The sequence below is a fragment of the Puma concolor genome, chromosome A3 (genome assembly GCF_028749965.1).
Source record: "Puma concolor isolate L17-30 chromosome A3, mPumCon1.1.hap2, whole genome shotgun sequence".
NCBI classification, from domain to species: domain Eukaryota; kingdom Metazoa; phylum Chordata; class Mammalia; order Carnivora; family Felidae; genus Puma; species Puma concolor.
The window spans coordinates 111,776,081-111,800,934 of NC_141669.1; the positions used below are offsets into that span (position 1 = coordinate 111,776,081).

The 24,854-nt window shown below is 53.6% G+C and overlaps 1 protein-coding gene across 3 annotated transcripts in view; it reads right to left on the reverse strand.

Moving 5' to 3' along the window:
• Positions 1-2,410: 2,410 nt before the first annotated feature.
• The window catches only part of EBF4 (EBF transcription factor 4), a 60,093-nt gene continuing 37,649 nt past the window's right edge, over positions 2,411-24,854 (reverse strand). For 2 of the 3 annotated variants that reach the window (XM_086701842.1, XM_086701844.1), the window contains 10 exons: positions 11,779-11,860; positions 10,840-10,957; positions 10,597-10,730; positions 10,375-10,501; positions 8,712-8,800; positions 8,499-8,564; positions 8,220-8,397; positions 7,958-8,146; positions 5,236-5,433; positions 2,411-3,527 (listed from right to left, as the gene is read on the reverse strand). In XM_086701842.1, the coding sequence (XP_086557968.1) occupies positions 3,457-3,527; positions 5,236-5,433; positions 7,958-8,146; positions 8,220-8,397; positions 8,499-8,564; positions 8,712-8,800; positions 10,375-10,501; positions 10,597-10,730; positions 10,840-10,957; positions 11,779-11,860 (1,252 nt within the window). In that variant the 3' untranslated portion in view covers positions 2,411-3,456. The remainder of the gene's footprint in view (positions 3,528-5,235; positions 5,434-7,957; positions 8,147-8,219; positions 8,398-8,498; positions 8,565-8,711; positions 8,801-10,374; positions 10,502-10,596; positions 10,731-10,839; positions 10,958-11,778; positions 11,861-24,854) is intronic. The other variant, XM_086701843.1, reaches the window with a different exon arrangement.

The following is a 24,854-nucleotide window of genomic DNA, read 5'->3' on the forward strand; positions in this document are numbered from 1 at the left end:
CATGAAGCTTTATTGTTTTAGCTTTCACATTTGGATCCAGAATCCACCTAGAATTAATTTTTGTGTATCGTGTGAGGCAGAGGTCAAGTTTAATTTTTTCATCTGAATATCCAGTGGACTCAATGTCATTTATTGAAAAGACTGTCTTTTCCCCAAATGCATGGCACTTCCCGTTTTTCTGGGAGAATTTTCTTTCTGGAAGAAGAAGGGTCCTGCCAATATAGGTACAGGTGGGGAGAAGGGCATTTTGCAGAAGTCAGGAGGAGGGCTGGTCAAAGCTGCTGCATAGCTCTGCTTGAGTCAGGGAAGCCTGTCCACAGTGAGTCCTGCCTGAGCTACACGCAGCCCCAAAGGTCGCCAGATCCCCAGGGTAGGATGCAGAACACAGCAGCTGGGTTCTGTCGGGAAACCGGTGGCAGGAAGGCAGAGAACTTCCTGGAGATGCTCCCTCTCTAAAGGGCTAGGAGTGGAGGCTGTTGGTGGCTTGCCCATATCCTTTCGGACTTATAGTCCAGTTCCGGTACCTGCTTGCAACATCCTACAACAAAAGCCTAACTGGTGGCTTTTTCTGTGCAGATGGGAAGACAGGCCAGAAGTGCCAGAGGGGCAATCTCCTGGGAGCAGTCCTCAGGCAATTGCACAGGAGGCCTGGAGGATCAGTATCCCAGATTCTTTGCCACTCAGGTGGGAAAGCTCTGAGTTGTGTTCTACGCTGTCTCCCAGAGTTCTCCAGCAGGGCACTTGTCTCAGGTTCTGCTTCTAAGGGAACCCAAACTAAGACAAGTGGGAAAGAACATCATATCAGCCTGGGCCGCTGTAACGAAAAACCATAGACTGAGGGGCTTAAACAACGGAAATATATTTTCTCGCAGTTCTGCAAGTTAGAAGTCCCAGATAAAGGTGTCAACTGATTTAGTTCCTGGTGATTTATAAGACATCTCTTTGTGTCTTATAGATGGATACCTCGCTGTGTCCTCACATAGTGGAGAGAGAGAACTCCGGAGTCTCTTCCCCTTCATACAAGGACACCAGTTCTGTCAGGTCAGGGCCCCACTCTTCCAACCTTACTTAACCTTAATCACCTCCTTAAAGGTTCTACCTACAAATACAACACATGGAAGGAGGGGTTGGGGCTTCAGTGTACGAATTTTGGAAGGACACGATTCAGTCCAAGGCAAAAGCATCGTTGATTTAGAACTGCCTGCTGCACGGGAGGGAGTGGGCAGTGTTTCATTTGGATGGGGGCCTGAGCACAGTGTTGAGGTCTTTGAGGACAGATAACGCATGTCATTTATATCAACCACAGAACTGGAGTGTGACCACCATCCAGCCACCACCTTCATCCAGTGCAGATTACAGTTCTGCTGGCGTCCAGCCTGCGAGGGCCTGGGGCAGTGGGAACCGCTCGGAGCCTGATTGGAGCAGGGCCTGGGCTGGCAGGCTTTAGGGTTCTGCAACACGGGCTGGGAGCAGAAGTGAGGGGGAGGCCAGGTGAGCACTGAGATGACCAGAAGGCTACCCCTGTCATGGGCTTGTCATGGGTGAGATGAATCCCCAGGTATTGGCCAAGAACACAAGGGAAGGGAGTGAAGGTCTCTGAATGCCATGAACACCCCATCTGCCTTGGCAAGGGTTTGTCCAGAAGACTGCAGGGCCCGTGGGTTGGGGAAGAACAGCGTTTCCAGAGGCCAGAGCCCAGGAGTACAACCATGAAGAGAGTAAAGCCTGAGGCCTGAAGATGGATGTTGGGCTCCCTGGACAGTGGGTCAAAAAAAAAAAAAAAAAAAAAAATGGCTTCCAGAGTCAGACAGCTAGACCTGTGGGATCTAGGGGACACATCTCAGGGAATGGCGGGAATTCATCCTGGGAGGGGTAAATGAGCCTGGGCATCTTCTCACTTTACTATCCCTCCTCCCAAACTCTGAGATAGGAGAGCCAAGGGTGCCTAGGCTTGGGGGAGGGGGGTGATTGGGATTTGCTCAAAGAGGCAACCTCAGGACCAAAAGCTTCCCTACCCTGCCCTGCCCCAGGGAGGCCCTGCCACCTCCATTCAGAATGGATCTCACTTCTGACCTTGGTACAACTGAGCAGTGTTTGGTCTGCTCTGCTCTGGTTCCCAGGAAGTCCTCTGACAATCCCTGCCTTGGTCCTGGCCAGACAGCTGGGGGTACTGAGTTTTCAGTGGCCAGATCATGCTCCTCACCTAAGCTCTTGAGGCGGAGCCCGTGTCCTAAGTCCTCAGGCCTGTTAGCCTGCCCACCACCCCCACCAATACCTGAGAGCACACACGGGTTACTCAGTTGAACGCTGGGGCTGTTGAAGAAGGCCAAGGTTCAAGAAGGCTGCACGGGGACACGGCTGGGAGGGGCCCCAGGAGAGCTGCGGAACCACTGAGAAAAGCAGAGCCACGCCAAGGAAGCAGGCAAGAGAGGCCGGGCGGCCACCTGCATCTGTGTTTATTGTTCTGATTTCTCCAACCCCAGCAGAGCAGAATATGAGGCCGGTGGCAGCGAGGCCCATTCCATGGTGCTATGAGGCCGGCCAGAGTCATGTGCGTGTGGGGCCAGAGTCCACAAGACAGCCACTGGAAGGAAGACCCACAATTCGGGGGGCTTGGCACTCCCTCTTCGGCACCCTCCACGCCAGAAGCCCCCAGTGGGATTGGTAATGTGGCAAGCATGAGTGTGCGGGCCTCAGAGGGAGCAGCCACGGGGGTCGAGCAGCCACTGGAAGCTCCATGGGAGCCTGGGCAGGCCTCCTGAGGCCACTGGGCACCACCCTTTGCCCCGGAGAGAAGTTGGGATGCTGGGCCAGTTGTGATGGGTCAGACACCAACAGGACCTCTCCCTGAACTGTCCTCTTCCCCACAGTCCCCATCCCCGGCTCCTGCCACCTGATGGTCTGGTCTGCACAAGGCCCATCTCTTCCAGAGGAACCGACCCAGTAAGGCCCAGCATCCCAGGACGTCGGGATGCTCTCCTGCCGAGAGCGTCAGCACAGTGCTAGGCCTTCAACCGGCCCCAAGAAGGGGAGGTGAGAGAAGCCTGTGGGGCTGGAGGCCTGAAGCACAGGGAGGCCTGTTCAGGCCCCTGGGTTGATGTCTGCCCGAAGCCCTGGCTCGGCATCTGTCTGTGCTGCCATCCGGGACATGAGTGTGAATCCCAGAGGGCCCTCCAGTCCGGGCTCGGTGGGGGCAACACCCGCAGACCTGGTGGGGAGAGGGAGAGAAGAAGGTCCTGGAAAAAGGCTGGCTGCCAGGGGACCGGAAACCACTTCTCTCCCCTTGTTCAGCTTCGGCCACGGGGGGTGGGGTTGTGTGGCCCCGACAGCTGTCTAGATGGGCCCTGGAGAACGGAGACTCGGATCCCAGGTCCCCATCCTTGCAAAAGTCTTTTGGACAGAGAGTCTATCCAGGGCCAAAAGAGGAAGCAAGACTGAGCCAGAGACCTACCGCGATTAGGAGTAGGCCAGGCCCTGGAGCCCCCGGGCTGAAGAGTGGAACTTGTCGGAATCTTCAAAAGGCTGGTCTGCCGTAAGCAAAGAGAGGAACTGTAAGCTCTGGGCGGTCTGGGGGCCTTATCTGCCTGTGTGCCTCTGGGCAGGGGACAGCATGCAGGGCACTGGTACTTTCTGAGGGCAGAGCTATGGGGAGCCTTGCAGGGATTCGGTCACTCCTAGTCCTGGCCTGGGGTCAGCACTGCAGACAGGTGCAGCTTGCCCTTCAGACCTCTCTCAGGGGGTGCAGCCCAAGCCCTTGCTGGCCCAACTTCCTCAATTGAAAGAGGAGACTCTGGGCTCCTCTTCCCAGCCCTGCTGCTTCCAGAGGGCCTGGGTGAAGGTGAGGAGACAGAGTGCCAGCTTAGCAAAGAGGTCAGCCCCCTGGAGTACTGTCACCTAATGTGGCAGCAACATATCTCCCTCCCGTATGCCCACAAAATTCATCACTTCGGTCACCCTCGCCCCTGCCTAAACCCCTGCCCTCCATGATCTCTCTGCTGGTAGGAGCAATCAGTGGCCCTCTTCTCCCCAACCTTCACATTTTAAGCTCCAGACACACTCAGGTTAAGAAAAATTATCTAGAGGTGCCTGGGTGGCTCAGCTGGTTAAGCCAACTCTTGACTTCAGTTCGGGTTATGATCTCATGGTTCGTGAGCTTGAGCCCCAAGTCTGGCTCCGTGCTATCAGCGCGAAGCCTGCTTGAGAGTCTTCTCTCCCTCTCTTTCTGCCCCTCCCCAGCTCGTGCGTGCCCTCTCTCTCCCAAATTAAGCTTAAAAAACAATTATTCAAAACTTGGAAACAAGAAAAAAAAAAAAAAAGACTGTGCCCTTTTAAATCATCCTAGAACATTCTCTAACGAGCCTATCCTAAAAGTCATCTTATTCTAGGGGATGTGACTCTTCCTGACTCACTATACACTGCTGGTCAGGGCCCAGCATTGTTAAGTTGGATGCTGACTTGAAGGAGATAAATGACAGATGACGACCATTTCACTAATGGCATGTGGGAGGGGTGACATAGTCTCAATTCTACATCTATAAAATGGGGGCAGGGGGCGCCTGGGTGGCTCAGTCAGTTAAGCGTCCGACTTCGGCTCAGGTCATGATCTCACGGTCCATGAGTTCGAGCCCCGCGGCGGGCTCTGGGCTGATGGCTCAGAGCCTGGAGCCCGCTTCGGATTCTGTGTCTCCCTCTCTCTCTGCCCCTCCCCCCATTCATGCTCTGTCTCTGTCTCAAAAATAAATAAACATTAAAAAAATTAATAAAATGGGGGCGGGGAAGCTGGGTTGAACCGTATTTAAGGTCAGTCCCCTTCCCTCCCACCAGTGACCCAGTTTCTCAGGGCGGTGTATGCTACCCTCTCGTGGACACCAGGAGGCATAGGTCAAAGACATGCAGCCTGTGTGGGGTTTCTCCAGCTCCGAGTGTTGGGTCTTTGTTCTGTGCTCAACCAGGTGGGGATGGGAGTGGTTTCCAGACCTCCTCCAACTGAGATTCGAATCTTCTTGTTGGCCATGTGGCCAACTGGCAGTTTCAGAGTGGTGACCACCCCAAGCTAAGAGGCCTAGGGAAGTGGGTTCCTGATGGACTTCCTGAGACCCCCGCAGAACTCCCTTCTCTACACCCTCCAGGGAAAACTGGCCAATCAGCCCCAGGCTCTGGTGAGATGTGGACGGAGTGGGCCCCTGAAGCCCCCCTGCTCCACCAGGCCATAGCGGGGCAGCATGGATCACCCACCTGGAAGCCCCTCTCCTTGGGCTCTGGGGCAGGCCTGGGGTGGGGAGCTGGGTGGGCGCAGCACGGGGGCGAAGGCGCTCCTCTGTTTGACAGCGGAGATCATGTTGACAGGCGAGAAGGAGAAGACGCTGGTGGTGGGGGCAGCGGCCGGGAGGGACATGGAGGAGGCAGCGGCCAGCGGGGGGCTAGAGGGCATGACTCCGGGGCGGGGCGGGGAGGGGCAGGCGCAGCAGGGAAGGCGGTGGGAGACACAACAGGGAGATAGCACCAGAGTGAGCAGCTCAGTTGGGGCCCCGGCATGGGCAGTGGGCCCCACGTGGGCTGCTGACCCAGGCACCAGACTCAGACCTTACTGGCGGGGGGGGGGGGGGGGGTGCTGTGAGGGTCCGGGGGAGACCAGTATAGGGCGGGGTCTGAAGGTAGGCTAGGTGTCTCTGGGGTTCCGGGCTAGCACTCGCCTCTCTGCGGGTTCTACAGACCCTTTCTCAGGGCTGTAAATGACAGGGCCAGACCAGCTCAAAATAAAAGGAAAACCAGAGTACTCAACAAAACCAAATATTGGGAGGTGCCCCCCAAGATGAATGATGAGGAAGTGATGGAAAAGAATAGGTCAGGGTTCCTGCTGAAAGCCACTGGGATTCTGAGATGCTAAGAAACATTCATGGACTTTGGGGTACTAAGGTTAGAGTCAAAGATCAAGGTTCACAGCAGAGCTGGGGCAAGTGGTCAGGGATGAAGTTTGGGGGTACACACAGGTTCCTGTTACAAGGCCCCCCCCCCCCCGTAATCTCAGCTCACAATATAAGCTAACTTTCTCTACACATGTTTCCCTTCCCAACCCCTCCCCCTGCCCCACCCCCCCCCCCCCAGACACTTTGTTCTCTTTCGACCTAATGCAATTCCTTGTCATCTCCGGCCTGGGCCCTGGAGGCCTCCTATATCCCCCTCCTCCAACCAGTCGATTTTAAACAAAAACAGAGATCCACATCCTTGGATCTTCTTGTTCTCAACCTGCTGGCCATCCAGGGCTGTAGCCTGTTCACCTGGGAATAGCCGGGGAGCCTCCTCCTCACAGGCTTTGCCTGCCCCTCCTTTCTGCGGCCTCCTCTCCTGGGGGCTTCTGCCCAGGGCATCTCTGGATAGTCCTTTCTACATCCTCATCGGAACCCGACTCCCTGCCTCTCTCTTCTGCACACCAATAAAGGCTGTGATGTGAGTGTTGTCCAAGTGGCTGGCGTGGGGTGGGGGTGGGGGCTTCTCGAAAGGAACCAATAGCTTGAGAAGGCTGCCTTTGGCACCTAAGCACACCCCCACTCCCCTTTTGAAAAAGCGATGCCTTCAACAGCTACCCCTGTTCCAAATGTCCTCAGCTTCATGGATCACCATCTTTTTAAGACAAGGCTCACTGCTAGCTGATGAGGCCCATGGAGCTCCATGAAGGGCCTGAGACAAATGCCCGAAAAATGTACTGTATCTCTCAAGGCTGGGAGCTTATGGGAGTGGATGGGGACATGGGTTAGTACTGGTCACAAAATGGGACCAACCCTGAGGCAAGTCCAGGGTATCCCCAGCTACTGCTGGAAGCAGGGGGTAAGCAGCCCTAGAATTCTTGATCCTCTGGCTGAATGGGGGGAAACCCCATATGGGGTGGCTTCTGCCCACTGGGGCAGTGTGTTCCCCACTGCTGACTGCACTGTGAGTATGGTGGAGGGAAAGGGCTGGTATTCCAGGTCCCGCCAATATAAAATTCAAAGGGCACCCAGAGAGTTTGTAAGAATGCTGTCCCAGATCTGAAGGAAGTGGGAGAGGCGGAGCCTGGCCTGAGCAGAGGTCCAGGAGAGACAGGGGTCTTAGTAGGGACAGTAGAGGTTCGTGGCCTGTGTAAACACAGACATACGGGGCTTCAGGTCCCAGAAGCTGAGCCCAGGCCATCAGGAGAGTCAGGCTCAAACCGACAGCCAGAAAGAGCAGTACCCAGGATGGAAAATCATACACTCTTTCTAAATTGTGTCTGGGCACTTCATGCACAGTGGCACATTCAGATCTGAGAACAGACTCTAGGCACGGGTGATACTGATCCCGTTCTACAGAGAGGAAACTGAAGTTGAAAGAAATAAAGTAACTTGTTGAATGTCAGACAGCTCCTGATTGGGACTTTCAAACCCTGTATCCATCTGTCTGACCACACAATTTGCCTGCTCTTCCCAGCCGGATTGCAGGGAGCCACAACTTCCCTCCTCTGACCTCTGTTTCTCAGACCACGGGGGACAGACAGGTAGAAGCCCATTTTGATTGAGCCATTAGTTCCCCAGGACCTCCGGCAGGGGGCGCCAGCCTCCTCCCAAAGTCCCCGCATAAGATGGAAAGGTGACGGTCCGCCAGGTTTCAGCTGGATGTCGGTACCCCCACCCCCCAGCCCCGGTAAAGGCCCTTTCAAGGGGAGGGGAGGGCTAGAAGCGATGCGTGCAACTGGAATCCTCAAAGAATAAAGGTGCGAGAACTGCCCCGGCCCCAGGGCCCGGGATGTGCAGCCAAGGGGTGGGGTCGAGGGGCAGGCGTCCCACAGCAGAAACAGGTCACACGCAGAGACGGCCGGCCTGGCTCACAAGGGCAAGGCCAGGGTCGACCGTGGTGAGACAGCCGCCGGAAGCCCCCCACCCCCCTGGGGCTGGGAGGGGGCAAGGCTGAGCCCCATGCAGCTCCCCGGGCAGGGGACACTCACTGGCGAAGGGTGAAGTGGCCGTGGAGCCATTGAGGAAGCTAGGGGACCCGGGCACGCCGAGGCCGGCCACGCCCGGCGCCCCGTAGCTGCCGAGGCCCGAGCCGAGGCCGCTGCCGTAGCTGCTCTGCTGCGAGCCGGGGCTGGGCGCGAACCCGCGCGGGGACGCGCTGCTGCAGCTGCGCGCGTAGCCTGCGAGAGAGGGCGGTCAGGGGCGCAGCGCGGGCGGGGACCCGGGGCTGCGCTCAGGGGCGGCGGGACGCACCCGGCTCCGGGCCCGGCGTGGCGTCCCCGACGGCGATGGCCAGCGGGCTGCTGAAGGCGTTGATGCCCACGACGGCGGGGTGTGGGTGGCTCGGGGCCAGGGGTCCCAGCGGCGCGGGCGCGCGGGGGGCGCTGTACAGAGCCTCGGCCACGTCCGCCGCGCGCTTCAGGAGGAGCTCCTGCGAAGACAAGAGCGGGGCACGGCCGGGGCAGCCGCAGGCGCCGGGAGGGGGACAGTCCCCGGCCTGGCGGCGCGAGGAGGCGGGCGGAGGCGCCATACCTGGTTACTACTGGGCACTCCGTACAGGGCCTCCGCCAGGTCGGCCGCCCGCTTCAACAGCACCTCCTGGGGGCGGGGGAGGAGACAGCGGGATGGAGGGACAGCCCCGGGGTGGGGGGTGGCAGAGGGGCCGGGCGTCCCCTCCGCCCACCCACCCCGCCCCTGGGGCCACAGGACACGCTCATCCCCGGTCTGCTGTGCCCCGCTGGGTACCTTGGGCAGCCTCTCAGGATCTCCGGGGTGTCTGGGGATGGCTTTCTGTAGCCTCTGGAATCCGTAGTCGATGGTGGGCTCATTCAGGGCTGGGGAGAGGGGCGGCGTTTTGGAGGACCCCCTCCCAGCGCGCTCCGCAGGACCAAGCCGGCCGGCAACAAGTCGGGGAGCCTCGCTGCAGACCCCCTCCACCAAGCCTGGCCCAAACCTCTCGGAATGCTCCGGGCACACGGGTCAGCAAGGTTCGGTTCGCGGAGTTTCCTCAGTTCATTTCTTTGCTCATTCATTCAACAAATATTTACTGAGCTGGGCCCTGTGCCAGGCGCTTGGCATTAACACACAAGCACCATCCCATCCCATCTGTGGTTCGAAAAATGCAACTGTATGTACGTATTAGCGTCTACAGTCCTAGGGGCAGGACTGGAGGGAGAGTTTTCTGTCTCCATTACCAGGAATAACATATTAATTACAAAAGTAAAACACCCCAACAATCTCCATTTATCACAGCTCAGGTCACAGCATGTGACCATTAGAAGTTTGCCTGTGCGCCAGGGAAAGGACTGGCCACATCCAGGGTTCTGCAGAGGAGGCAGCAGACTCCTAACTAGGCTCCCCAGGACTTCCTTCTCTCCTCCTCCTGGCCTGGCCAGGACCAACTCACCAGCCTCAAGGCCCTACCCACTTTCTTCACCGCCAACTCCAGATTTAGTGAATTTCCTTTAGTTTCCCCCAGAGTGTAAAGCACGCACTCATTCCCATGTCTTTGCATTTGCCACTCCTTCTCCAGGACTGTCTTTCCTTCCCCATCTCTGCCTCCCTATTCACCCCTCCCGTCTCAGCCTGAGTCCACTTAAGCCCACACTCCCTCCTAGAGGTCCTCCCCTCCCAGCACTCTGCGTGTGACTCCACTCACCTCACACTTTGTTCACTGCTAGGGCCACCCCTACCCGCTTAAGACCGTAACTCCCTGACGGTAAGTATGGCTACTGAGTGTCGGGTGCTGGGAAGGATTAGGTGGTTATCTGCAGGGAGGAGGATGGGGAGAAGTGGGTGGCTGGGACAGGGCAGGAAGATGAAGGTGGAGAGGGTCCTGGTGGGTAGTCAAATAGAGCCAGGAGGGGGGATTCGATACTCCTGTCTTGTGTTAACTTCTCGCCCTTGCTTCCCGCAAGGGGTATATTGGGGGGCGGGGCGTGCACCTGCTTATGCCCACGTAGAGTGAAGACTGAAGTGGCTTGGGGAACCAAGAGACCCAGGGAAGATTAAGGAGCATCGAGCCTATTTGGGGCACCTTTGAAATAAACATGCCGCTGGAGATATTCTAGACCCTGGGGAATGCGTGGGGGGGAGGGGGTAGGGTGGGGGTTGTCCTGGCGAGGAGGCCCTAGGCAGGGGGAATGTCCCGACGGGGCTGAGACTGCGAGCCTGGGAGGGGATTGAGGAGACCTAGGCCAAAGAGGGAAACAAGCTCTGAAAAGATCCTACCGCGCAAGGAGCGGTCACGTGGTTTAGGTGGGGAAGAGGCGGGGCAGCCGCTTAGGGGGCGTGGCCACACCGTAGGTATTGGCTAACCACGACCCGGGCTCTGGTGCCCTGGGTGGAACTCCTTCCAGCAACCCTGGGCCTCTCTGCCCCCTCCCGCACCCCCCACCTGACTCCTTACCTGTGTAGACAAAACGGCCGGGGGCTCCCTTGCAAAACTGCTTGGACTTGTAGGACAGGGTCACCTCCACCACCCCGGGAATGTGCCGCGGGGGCGTCTGAACCCGTATGGCGTGGGGCGTGATGAGCTGCGAGGGGAGAGGGGAGGCCTGCGGGTTCCAGCCCGGGGCGAGGGGAGGGCCCAGCCTCGAGGCCAGGAGGGAGACTGGCAGGGGTGGCCCACCTCGCTCCACACGAGCACGTTCCCGAACACGACCTGCAATCCATCGAAGAAGTTGTCGCCGATGACAATGACGGTGGCGCCTCCTGTGGTCCAGCCCTCCCCGGGGCTGATGGCCTTGATACAGGGGGTGGCAGCTGGGAGGCAGGTGAGGAGCCAGATCAGGGGCCTGCACCAAAGTGGGGGCTGGGGGCTGGCTGGGCTCGCAGCAGCGGGTGCTGGGCGGGGTGGGGGGGGGGTCCTGACCTTCAGAGGGGTCCAGGCGGCGCGCCCTGCGACCATGCTTGGAGTTGTTGTGCACAAACATGTTGTCAGACACGGCCAGCACGTGCCCATCCACGCTCACCGTCGTGGACACCACCACCTGTGAGGAGAGTGGAGGCCAGCCTGGTTGAGGCCCTGGGGCGCTCCCTGGTGGTGGTGGGGGGACTGTTGTGGGGAACAGGCAACTCGGTGAGGGTGGGTGGCTGGATGCTGGAACTCAGAGTCATTGGCAGGGGAAAGAGCTCCCCCCAGGGGCTGAACGGTGGAAGGGGCAGGCAGCTAGGTCAAGTGATGCCCCGGGACACACGGTCTCCGGCTGCCCAGGGAGGGGAACCCCAGGAACTAGAAAAATCAAGAGCGCTGAAAGAAAACTCTGGCTCGTTGGGCAGAGTGCCTACTGTTCTTATACACACCCGCACCCCAGGCTGTATCCCTGGAGCTCCAAGGCTGGAATGTGTCTTAGGCTAGTGGGAGTGAGAGTTTTGACTGGGGGTGGGGCGGTGGGGAGGGGGCAGCATCAGCCTGAGAAGCCATCAGCAGGAGCCCCCCCACCCTCGGGAGGAAATTGGGGCTGCCTCCTTCTCTCCCTCCCACCCTTCACTGAGAGGGGTGTGCAGGTTGGGGATGTACTAAGGGCAGCTGCTCTCTGCTTCACGCTATGCAAATTAGCTGGGTCGTTAATCATGTAAAAATGTCACAATTAGCATCTCCTTAAGTGGGACTCTAATGAAGCCTCCCTTGGCAGCCAGCATAAGTTGAGATGGAGCTGCCCCACCCCCAGCAGGCACCAGGCCCTGAAGCACAGGGCTGGGCAGAGATCTGCCGTGGGGCTTTTCCCAGGGTGGCGGGACCACAGCCTTCCCCACCCGCCCCATCGGGAAAGGGTGACCGGATGCAAGGGGACCCCTCTCCCAGACCCACCTGGAAGCGGCGCATGTCTCGGGGATTCCCTGCATTCTTTAGGCAGTTCTGGTTGCACTTGAGGAAGAACTTGAGGAAGAACCTGAAACAGTATGGTGGGTGGGCTCAAGGGTGGAGGTAGGGGGTCTGGAAATGGATGAAGATCCAACTGTTCCCTTCCATGCCCCTTCCTGGCGGGGTGACTCCCCTCTGCTCACACAAGGCACACATCCCATATTCCCACCACAAGCTGCATATATACAGAGTGCCCGATACGTACTGAGTAGACCCTTCCCAGCAATTAATTCACGACACGGATTACCCACCCCCTGCCCACAAAGTATACACTCATCACGCTTATCCAAATATGTCCATTATATATATGATATATATACCCATTACTCATGAATTATCCCCACTCCACAACGTATATGCCACATGTAATATGTACTCACATTTACCTGTAGACTTACCCCACACCATGTATATTTGTCATTCTGCATGTGCATCACACATAAAAGTGCATTCACCTCACACAGCACATCCCTCCTCCTGAGTATACTAACACACACAACGTATACTCATGATAATACACCCATTATATATACCAAATATGCCTGATATACTATTACAAAATATGGCCGTCACACACAGGGTATACCCACTATACTCAGGGTATCCTTCAGAGAGCATATATGATACATATTCCACATATAGCCTATAGTCATCATGCACATATGGTATACTACTCACACACACAGAGTCTATACCCATCACGTGCAGCATATGCCCATCCTGTACAGTAGATGCACAGGAAGAATATGAAAGTATATATTAATATACCACTTTGTGTTGTATATGATTACCCAAAATACACTCACAGCAAATGCTGTGCAGTCATCACATATAGCAAGCAGATCACCCTTCCTCCTTCAGAGCAGACCCCCCCCCCAAAACAAATCCCTCTTGCACACAGATCTTGCTCACACGTAGCAGATTCCCTGCCACGGCACACCCCCCCCCCAAACAGATCTCCCTTGCACGTGTTCTACATCTGTTATACACATAGCAAAAAACTCATCAGGCAGAGCCTATACCCATCACATACCGTGGCGTACCTGTCAGACCCGAGGCCGTACAGATACACAATGAGTACCTTCTTTTTTACACACAGCAATTGCAAAAAAAGCACAGTGTATGCCCTGATGAGACTGATTTTTAGAGAAAACACACGAGAAGTTGGTCCTCTGGTCCTTTCAGGCAGTTGGCTGGGAGGGTGGGGCCTCGGCTTTGCCACCCACCAGCGAGGTAATCAAGGATAATGCTCTGGATTGGTGCCCTTAGTGAACTCAGAATGTTTCAATATCTGCCTTAGCCCGTTCAGGACCCTGTGAGCATCCGGGGAGATGTCCTTTCCAAACCACAGCCTGCAGGGCTAACGTCTGCAGGGGTTCGGCTCCTGGCATGTAGCCCGCCTCCTGGGCTATTCCATGGGTTCTGCCAGTGCGCTGCTTCATTGTACCACCCAACCCCCCGGGTTTTGAACCCCAAATCTGAATATCCACTTAAGTCCCTAGAGTTGCCTCCAACTCCAAAGCATGAACTTCACATTCAGAGGAAGATTTATTATAGGTTCTAAAAGCTAGTCCCTTCTGTTTCGGATTCTGTGTCTCTCTCTCTCTGCTCCTCCCCTGCTCATGCTCTGTCTCTCTCTCTCAAAATAAATAAACAAACACTGAAAAAATTAAAAAAAAAAAAAGGGGGGGGCACCTGGGTGGCTCAGTCGGCTGAGCGTCCGGCTTCGGCTCAGGTCATGATCTCACGGTTTGTGAGTTCGAGCCCCGCATCGGGCTCTGTGCTGACAGCTCGGAGCCTGGAGCCTGTTTCGGATTCTATGTCTTTCTCTCTCTGCTCCTCCCCTGCTCATGTCTGTCTGTCTCTCTCAAAATAAATAAATAAACATTTAAAAATTAAAAAAAAAATAAAAAAAAAAATAAAAGCTAGTCCCCAAGTACTGGTAGGGGTGGGCTTCACCCCTGGAACAGAGGTGTCCCAAGGGGCAGCCACTCATTGGGAGTTGGCACCATTTACCTGGAGATGCACCTACCCCCAGGCCCTGCCTCTGTCTACACTGCTGACACCTTACCACCTGTCACATTCCCCCACTCAGTGGATATCCTTCTGGGAACCCTTTAATTTCCCTTTCTATAGGGTCGTTACGTCAGCACACATTTCCATCCACCGTGAATACCTCCCCAAATAGTTTCATGTAGTGTAGACCTTCTGTGCGCCCCTGCAGAGCATTCGGAGATGCAGATGCCTCCTATGACCCCAAACAGTGCACATCCGCCATGTAGACACCCCCCATTCACCCCTACAGGATACCTTGCATGCACACAGCTTATATGCCCCCAAACAATAGTCAGCCCAGTGTAGATGCCCTTTATACCCCATTAGGCCACCCCAAATGCTCCCGAACAGCGTATCTGCAGAGTATAGACACTCCGTTGATTTCACATTATTTGCCATAGTAATGGTTCCCTCTATCCCTATAAGACACCCCATCGTGCAGACACCCCTATGCTCACAGTAATCACCTTATACACACCCCGCATTTCCATGACATGGTGCAGACCATTTCTTTTAAATTCCATATCCACATGGTGCTAGGAGGAGGAGGTGCTTTACGAGGTGCTAGAAGGAGGCGGGCGAACACCAGGACAGGAACAGTCCCTATCCTGAAGGGGTGAGTGCCAGCCCTTGGATATCGCTGATGGTGCAGGCTTGGGAGTGACACACACTTCCCTTACACCCGCACATGTGCCCGCTGTACCCAACTCCACTCTCAAGCCTACAGAATCCAGAGGGAGGGTTCTTATATTCTTCATTTCATTTTAATTTAAGTTCGTTTATTTTGAGAGAGGGACAAAGAACAAGTGGCGGAGAGGGGCAGAGAGGAGACAGACTCCCAGGCAGGCTCTGAACCATCAGCACAGAGCCCTCCACGGGGCTCGAACTCACGAACTGTGAGATCATGACCTGAGCGGAGCTCAAGAGTTGGACGCTTTTCTGCCGCTCCCCTGCTCATGCTCTGTCTCTCTGTGTCTCAGAAATAAATAAAAACACCCCAAAAAAAAAAATTGAAAAAAAAAAAAAAGAGTTGGACGCTTTCACCGACTGCGCCACCCGGGGGCCCCCAGAGGAAGGGTTCTTGAGATAGGCCCAGAGATGTGGGCTCCGGCGGAGGCGTTGACTCGCTTTGTGGCCTGGGGGTATTTCCTGCATCTTTAACATCCACCTCCATCCACCAGGAGAAGCAGGAGAATAGCAACTGATGGCTGCTGAGGCACCTTCCAGGGACAGCCTCTGGGACATCCTTTATTTCCGACCTCCCAAGGCTTCACTGCCACTTCCTGCAGGGTCCCGTCCCCTCTGCCTCCTCAAGAAGCCCCCTCAGCCCTTCCACAGTCCTTGCTCAGCACGTCTTCCCATCCTTTCTCTTTCCAGTATAACTCACTTCCGGAAATAAGTCACAGACCTTTGGGTCTATACCAGTCCCCACTCCCTGTCTGGCCAGTCTTTTCTGGCCATTCTAGGTTCAGGGACTGCCCCTCCCGCAGCCCCCCCCCGGGGCCCTGCGTGCACCGCCACCTATGCAGACCTGCCCCAGAGCCTCTCTGTTTTTAAGCCTGGTTGGCATCACCTGCAGAGTGGTGTTGAGGAGGAAGCAGCCACACGAGGCCTGGGCCCTCCCTGGGGGTGCTGAGGGTCAGTCTCCTTTCCCCTCCCCCTGAACTTGTAGCTCAGAGATGCACACAGTCAATGCCAGCAATGGTAGAGCTGGTGAATCTCACCCACTGCCAATGGTAGGTAGTCCGCGAGGCTGCTCCCAGCCAGCCAGGGCCGAGCCAACGCAAACACCCCCACTGCTACCACTGTGTACCCCCTAACCCCGCACCAGCCTCAGGGGTGTCAGGAAAAATCACCCATAACTTGAAAATAAGGCACAATGATGACTACGAGTCCTTTCAAACTCATCCTGGAACAGTGGTTTTCAAAGTGTGCCTTCTGGACCAGGAGCAGCCTGGGAATCGGCTAGAAATACAGAATTTCAGGCCCCACCTTTGACCCGCTGACACTCTTCAGGCGGGCCCGGCCATCTGTGTTTTCATAAGCCTTCCAGGTGATTCTGAGGCCTCCTAACATTTGAGACACACTACTCTAGTGCTGTCCTATGCAATAGGGTGGCCACTAGCCCCATGTGGCATTGAGCACTTGAAATGTGGTTTGAATTGAGATGTTTTTAAAATACGCATTGAATTTCAATGGCTTATTTAGAAAAAAACCCAGAACGGGGCACCTGAATGGCTCACCCGGTTGAGCGTCCGACTTCGGCTCAGGTCATGATCTCGCGGTTTGTGGGTTTGAGCCCCGCGATGGGCTCTGTGCTGACGGCTCAGGGCCCGGAGCCTGCTTCGGATTCTGTGTCTCCCTCTCTCTCTGCCCTTCTCCCTCTCATGCTGTCTTTCTTTCTTTCTTTCTTTCTTTCTTTCTTTCTTTCTTTCTTTCTTTCTTTCTCTTTCTTTCTTTCTCAAAAACAAATAAACATTAAAAAAAGCCATACAGAACGTAAAATAGCTGACTAGTAATATGTTTATATTTATTACGTGTTGAAATATTTTAGCTATATTGGGTTAAATAACATATATTGTCACAATCGATGTTACCAGTTTCCTTTTTGTTTTTAAAAATGAGGCTACTAGAAAATTTAAAGTTACATATGTGGCTCGCATTATATTTATGCTGCTCTAGAGTATTATGTGAACAAAGCCGCCTAAAAGTTATCTGATTTTCTAGGGGAAGGTCACTTTGACTCATATTTGGTATTGATTGGGGCCTGGCTCATCATGACCCTGTTTAATCCTCTCATAACCCTGAGGTGGTGTAGGTTTGCGATCATTCCCACTTGATGGATGAGAAAACTGAGGATAAGCAAGAATCAAGTACAAAGTCACAGCGAACGCCAAAGTCTGGATATGAGCTCGGGGCTCTATGAACCACTGATATGGACAGGCGTCATGGAAAATTCCCTCTAATTGGGGCTCTCAGAGTCCGACCCTGCCCCAGGCATGAGGCTGGCAATTAAGCCTCCTTCAAAAGCAGCCCTGAGACGCAGGCTGTACAGGGGCACAGCCAGTCATTCGGTGTGGATTTTCTCAAGGTTACGAATTCATCAAGGTTGCAAAGGAGACTCAGGTCCCCTTGCTGCTAGTTTGGGGCCTTTGGCTGTGGTGACCGTTGCTCTTAGCCTGACAAGATTTTCGGGATTAAAGACCAGCTGCACAAGATGAACCAAGAGTTGATCCCTGTTGAAATTCAGTAAAGGGTACTTGTGGTTCATTATTTTATTCTGCCTAGATGTTCAACATTCTCTCTTATGAAAAGTTTAATAAGGGGACCCCTGGGTGGCTCAGTCAGTTGAGCCTCCGACTCTTGATTTCGGCTCAGGTCGTGATCGCAGGGTCACGGGATCGAGCCCCTCGGCGGGCTCCACACTGAGCGTGGAGGCTGCTTAAGATTCTCCTTCTCCCCACCCCCCCCCCCCGATCTCTCTCTGCCTCTCCCCCCATGCTCGCATGTGCTCTTTCTCTCTAAAAAAAATTAATAAAAAAATTTTAGACAGTTTAATAAAAGACCAGAAGAAGAGCTGTGGACAGTGGTCATCCCGCTAATAAGGCAATTAAAGGGTAGTAATGATACACCATGACTTGGGCGCCTGTGATCTATTTTTTTTTTATTTTGTTTAACGTTTATTCATTTTTGAGACAGAGAGAGACAGAGCATGAATGGGGGAAGGTCAGAGAGAGAGGGAGACACAGAATCTGAAACAGGCTCCAGGCTCTGAGCTGTCAGCACAGAGCCGACGCGGGGCTCGAACTCACGGACTGCGAGATCATGACCTGAGCCGAAGTCAGACGCCCAACCGACTGAGCCACCCAGGCGCCCCCCTAGGTGCCTGTGATTTATTTATTTTTTTTTTAATTTTTTTTAATGTTTATTTATTTTTTGAGACAGAGAGAGACAGAGCATGAATGGGGGAGGGGCAGAGAGAGAGGGAGACACAGAATCGGAAGCAGGCTCCAGGCTCTGAGCCATCAGCCCAGAGCCTGACGCGGGGCTCGAACTCACGGACCGCGAGATCGTGACCTGAGCTGAAGTCAGACGCTCAACCGACTGAGCCACCCAGGCGCCCCTAGGTGCCTGTGATTTATTTTTTATTTTTATATTTTTTTGGATTTTATTTATTTTTTATTTTTTTTCAACATTTATTTATTTTTGGGACAGAGAGAGACAGAGCATGAACGGGGGAGGGGCAGAGAGAGGGAGACACAGAATCGGAAACAGGCTCCAGGCTCCGAGCCATCAGCCCAGAGCCTGACGCGGGGCTCGAACTCACGGACCGCGAGATCGTGACCTGGCTGAAGTCGGACGCTCAACCGACTGCGCCACCCAGGCGCCCCTAGGTGCCTGTGATTTAAACGAAAGGTAAGAGCAGTTCACTCGAACACCTACCTTACCACATCCTGAACGTAGTGTCGCCTTCCTAATCGTTTCTAGAAATGCTCTTTATTCCTCCCTGTAAAACCCACTTGAGACGAACTGAAAACGAACCTTCCTTGGTAAGGAATATTCCTTACCATGGAAGCAAAGGTTGGGCTGAATGTGGCTCCGGTGCAAACACCTGACTTCCACGTAACTTCTCAGGGGTGACGCTATTGCATAAGGAAAGCTCCCTGGCACTTTGCTCAGAAAAGACTCAGCTGACAAAAGAAAATATGGAGGTGGCTGACGTGCGTCCACTGTCAAACTCTCGGTCCTCAGGGGGGTAGAAAGCAGAGCGGGATGGAACCACTCGGTGGAAGACAGGGTCCGGCTATCACAGGGTGGGCTGCTGGATTCCCCCACCCCTGGCCGCTGTGGGTGTTGCCTGTCAAAGGGCTCGTGGCTGCCCCCACTACCCTCGAATTATCGCCAGCCAGAAGCAATATGCCCTGCACCAGCCCACGGCCAAAGAGAGACTGACGGCATGCGGAGGACCAACTCCTTGTGCTTTTCCCATTCCGGAACTCCCCGAAGGCTCAGGCTGGTGCCAGACTCCAGCTGAGAGCGTCTGCTTGCTGAGCTTCTCCTGTGGATGCTGTTCCCCTCCTTCTCTTCCTAGAGCTCTCCTCCAATAAACCCCTTTCACAAGCATCCCATCCCCAGCTCTGCTTCTAGGAATCCCATCCGAGGAAACCAGGTCGCACAGCTTTGCCCCACCTCTCCCCTCCCTGCGTCCCATGAGAGACTCACTGAGAGCGGAAATTATGTTCCCACTTCCAGAGAGAAAGCTGATAGTCATTGAAAGAGCCAGACTGAGCCCCAGGACGCTTGTAGCTCCAGCACTGTCAGGAGGCAGGGAACGAACGTGTAGATTACAAATTCTGCCCAGGAGAGCTTTTCCCAAAATGATATCCACTAGCCGCCTGTGGCCATTGAGCACTTGACTTGTGGCTGGTGTGACTGAAAAACTGCTTTAAATTCTGTTTCATTTTAGTTTACTTATTTATTTTAAAGTAATAGTATTATTGAAAGTAATTATTAACCTTAGTAATAATAACAGTCAGGTATTATTTTTATTTTAAAATAACCTCTACAACCCAATGTGGGACTCAAACTCACAGCCCTGAGATCAAGAGTCCCATGCTCCACTGACTGAGCCAGCCAGGCGCCCCATTGTTTCGTTTCTTTTTTTAAATGCTCATTTATTTTTGAGAGGGAGAAAGAGACAGCGCACGGGCAGGGGAGGGGCAGAGAGACAGAGGGAGACTCAGGATCCGAAGCAGGCTCTGGGCTCTGAGCTGTCAGCACAGAGCCCGACGCAGGACTCGAACCCACGAACCATGAGATCATGACCTGAGCCAAAGACGGATGCTCAACCGACTGAGCCACCCAGGTGCCCCTCATTTTTAATTTAAACTGAGATAGTCCCGCGTGGCTCATGGCTACCAACTATACTGGACTGTACAGATCAAGAAAGAGGAAGTGATGTGAATGAATACGGGAGTTGGGCCAGGGTCTTCAAAACAAGCGTCCTGTGACTACCTCGGGAAAGAAAGTAGATTGGAAGCAAAGTGTAGAATAAAACTAGGTGTGTATTTCCAAGTCCAAAGCTAGCATTAGAACCTGGGATGGGATGGGGCGGGGAGGAATCCTCTGCTAATTTTGACTCCAAAGGGCTTGCCTTTGAGCTTGTGAGCCTCAGAAGAAACAGATACCTTCTGGGGCAGGATCTGTGCCCTCCACCGTTTTCATCGTCTGCCTCTCCCTGCCCCCCCCCCCCGCCTCGCTCAAGGACAGAGGAGGATACAGGTGGCTGGCCCATTCATTCCCTCATTCATTCAATACACCCATTTACAGAGATGTATTAAACACCTTACATGTGTCAGGCAGTGCAGTCTAGGGGTAAATAAAGTCTTAAGGAAATTACAGTCCAGCAGGAAAGAGAGAAACCTGGAGTATAATCAATAAGATAGAGGGGAGGACATGCTAGGTCACTTGTCCAGTGGAGCCGCAGCCTTCACTCTGGAAGGGGGTCCTCGAGGTCGCATTTGATCTTGGGCACTTGGGGCCTTGAAAGACCAGAGGCATTTTCCCTGGATGAGGAGTAAGAGGTAGGGGCCCTTCGTGCAGAGGGGATAAACAGCCCTGCCAAGGGACAGGGGGCATGGAGGGCACACTTTCCCAGTGGTACCTGATGAGATGGAGGAGGAGAGCTGTGGACCAGGGCCTGGGGGTGTGGCACCAAATCCCGTGGGATCGGACCCTGTGGGTGATGGGGAGTCAGCAGAGGGGGTCTTACTGGCTGTGGCATCCGGAAGCATTTTACCTACAGGGAAGTGGGCACCAAAGGGCCTAGGCTAGACAAGGGATGGTAAGGGAGGAGGTTGGTGGGATAATCCAGGCCCAGGTTGGGGTGGCCCACACTACTTCCTGATCTCGGCCCCAGGGCAGCAGCCAAAGCCAAGTGTCCCCAGGGTCATAGCCACCTGCCAGGCCTGGACCTGGCCTCCCTGCCATGATCCCTACTTGGGGCAGAGGTGGCTGCAGCGCAGATGGGCTGGGGGACTATAAATAGCCGGGGCGCATACATTAGCATGCCAATGCACCCGCACCCCATCCTCTATGCTAATGGCCCACCATGCGCCTGAACACCTTCTGTTCCCCTGCATGCATTTGCATGCACAATTAGCATAATCTTGTATAATTAATGAACAGCGTCAATTTTAGCTCCTAAGTAATTTGATTAACATGTTGATAGGGCACTTACTAGGCTCTCCAAACCTCAGGGCTGGGCATGGGGCCTGAGCAGAGCAGGGGAGGTGGTAGAGAGCCGGCTAAGGGGCCCCCAGCTGCCCAAGAAGAGTGGTGGTGACTCCACTTCCCCGAGGGGAGGGGTCGAGGGATGGGGGGGGCTGCTAATGCAGGCCTCTGGGCACCCCGCATGGAGCAGCAGGGACAGGCTGGAGCAGTTACAAGGGGTCACCTGAGCGTGAAGCCCGTCTGCACTCCTGTGGACACGGACATATACACACGTGCCCTGCATGTCCCCTCAGCCTTGAAGTCCTCTGTGAATGCAGGATGATAGACTCCAAGGGAAGAACAGAAGAGGAGCAGGGACGGAGGAAAGGTAGGAAGGATGGGGAGCTGAGCGGATGGACAGGCAGATGGAATCCACAGAGGAGGGAGATGTGCCTCTAAGTAACTCGGGGATATGAAGGGGAGGGGGGTCCTGAGACTGAAGGGAAGAAGTTGTATGTTCTTCTGGTTTTGGGTGGGTGAGCCAGGCTCCCAGAAACTTTGGCACCTCCTATTTATGGATCACGTGAGAGGCAGAGGTTGGGGGTCGGCAAGGCCTGGCACTTTCCTTAATGTGCCGAGCGGCCCCGGGCAGAGAGGACAGGAGGCTGAGTGTTGCACCCTTCCTGTACAGAGACGATTCCATTTCCAGCCCCAGACATCCCAGGACCCCTGGCAGAGGCTCACTCTCCCCTCCTGCTCACCTCTGACTATGGCCGGAGTCAGGAAGCTTTTCCTTAGCTCTGATGGACTTTCTTGGTGCTGTGTAGGCTCCTTCTCTGGGATGGGCAATCAGGATGAGGGTGGGGTGGGGATAAGAAGTGATATTGTGGTAGGCACTGCATAAGCACATCTTACTTAACTTACAACGTCCCTTTCGGGTGGGTTGAGAGTCAGCTTCCTGTTACAAGTGAGGAAACTGAGGGAGGTGGGGCCTTGTTCCAAGTCATCTGGCCAGACGTTCCACTTTGGCTTGAGTCTCCCAACTCTGAATAGCCCTTCGCTTTATGGAGAGGATTAATCATTCAAACTGCAGACAGTTTATTTGCTAGCCATCTCTCTCACTCCACCTATTATGGTCCCCCAGACTTCCTCATGTGTGACTTCTCTCCTCTAATATCCTCCGGGGGCGCTGTCCCCAGCTCCACTCATGCCTCAGCATGGGGCCACTGTGAACCTGAGCTCAGCTTTAGCTGCCCAGACGTTTTGTCTTCAGTCTTTGTTCTGAGTCAGGGGGGCTTGGGGATCCTTGTTCTCATGATTGGCATCCCAGCTGACATGACTCCCTGGGCTCATGGGGGGGATCTCATATGAACCCCCTCTGCTTCTCTCTCCCTCAGATGTTCCCAGCTCTGAAAGGGGTGGAGTGGGGGAAGGAAGTGCAGTTCATTCTGCAGGGGACCCTCAGTCCTACCTCAGCATTGACCCAGCAGTGAGGTTCCCGGACCCCAAAGAGAATTACCAGGATGGGCCCCAGACAGAAGCCTGTGTTTGCAGCATCAGTGTGAGAGCAAAGAGACCCCACTGGAAAGGGTGGAAGGAGATGGGCACTATCGTGAGCTTGTCTTGTGGCTATGGAATGTTGCATTGACCATTGGGTTAGAGAGGAAAGAGCTGATTCTTTGCAGCTCCCACAACACCTTCTTATCAATTGCATTTGTCAGGTTGTGCCTGACGTAGAAATTGGGGTCTACCCACAACAGGGTAGATTAGAGCTTGCTTCTGCCAGGTGGCCCAGATGTAACTTGCTTCAACAGTATCACTACAATAGCCACTGTGCACCAGGCACAACCACATGCCAGAGTGTGTTCACAGCCCATAGCTCCATTCCTCCTCTGGTAGCCAGAGGAGGAGAATTGTAGGCTTTCCACAGGAGGGAATCTTCCCCACCCACTCCCACACCAAGCCAATCAAGGAAATATTTAGTTTTAGAGCTGTGATGTCCAATAAGGTAGCCACATGTGGTCATTCAAGTTTGAATAAATTAAAATTAAATAAAATCAAAAGTTTAATTCCTCAGTCATAGTAGCTACATTTCAAGTGGCCAATAGGTACTTTTGGCTATTGGCTACCATATTGGTCAGTGCAGAATATTTCTATCCTTGCGGGAAGTTCTATTGATAGTGTTTGTCTTAAAGTTTTGCCTTGATCTCTATTTCCTTTTATCATTATATAAAGGCTTAAACAATTTTGTTTTGTCTCCTCAACTGCTCTATAAGCTCTCAGAGGGCAGGAATCATTGTTCAAACTTTCCTTTTCTCCCAAGCATCCATTACAGCGCCTGCCTCACAGTGCTCACTGATTCATGATAGAATTCAAGGGTCAGAATTACTATGACAGGATGAATGCTGGACCAAAGCCCCCAAATCACTTTTAATAGGGAACAGTATAAAATCCTGTACTTAGATTAAAAATATCAATTGTAGGGGTGTCTGGATGGCTCAGTTGGTTGAACGTGTGCCTGACTCTTGATTTTGGTTCAGGTCATGATCCTCGGGTCATGGGATTGAGCCCTGCATCAGGCTCCGTGCTCAGCATGGAGCCTGCTTGGGATTCTCTCTCTCTCTCTCTCTCTCTCTCTCTCTCTCTCCCCCCTCCCACTCTGCCCTCTGCCCCACTTGCATGCTCTCTTTAAAAATAATAATAAAAATCAATTGTAGAGATGGAACTTTGAGAATTGCAGAGAAAGGAACTGCAAAAATCTGTTCCGTGATAAAGCAAGAGGAACACAGGCAAAAACTATTGAACTATACTTTTTCAGACCTGTGGGAGTTAACAAAAGTTTTGCACAATCCGAGCAGTATTTATTTAAGAGAAATGGCTGGATCTTAGTAACGACAGAGATCTTTGTAGTATTTTAGTTTGCCCTATCCCCATCCCCATCTTTCCAGCTCTGCAGATTTGAAAAACAGCAGCACTGCAACCCGGGTAGCTGGGAAAACTAGCAGCCTAGAAGTCACTGGAAGGAAAAGATTAGATTTGGAGCTTCTCAACAATCTGTATTCCCAGACAACTGTCTGGCAGCTTTTTGATAACATGATTCACATGAATTGTGATTTGACTTGACCCAGAGCTTGTTTAGTGGGAAAATCCCTATAGTCGGGGTGTTTGTGGAAAAACAACAGTTGGCAATTGCTTAACATTTCTGTTCCTGGAGGCAATGACACTAGTTGGGGCAAACAATTGTCTGGCCAAAAACTTTAAAGGAAAAAGCGGAATGAGAAGTTCATAGGGAGAAGCTTTCATATATCCCTAGAGATCTTTCTAGGGATCTTTCTGATCCCTGAGAAGCTTTCATATATCCCTAGAGATCTAGGAGGCCATGTATATGCCCAGGAAAGATCTTAGAAGGCCCTAGCCTCTCATCTCTGGTTGATCCTGAAACCTGCACAAGCAGGAAGTAGAGGTTAAGTCAGAGTTGTAAATTGCTGGAACACTGAAGGCATGTCCCAGTACACACACAGCAAATGACCGAAGACATGTTGGTTTAAGGCATTTAGGAAATGCCTGTCCATTCATAAGCTAACCACTAAGCTAACTGAACAAAAACTTTAGTGGCCACACATGACAAAACTATAGAAATAGTCTGCAAAATTCACTAAATAAACAATCACTAACAGCAACAAACACTGGGAAGGAGGGGCTGATTTCCAGTCACCACATTATATTTTCAACAAAGAATTATTAACAGCAAAGTA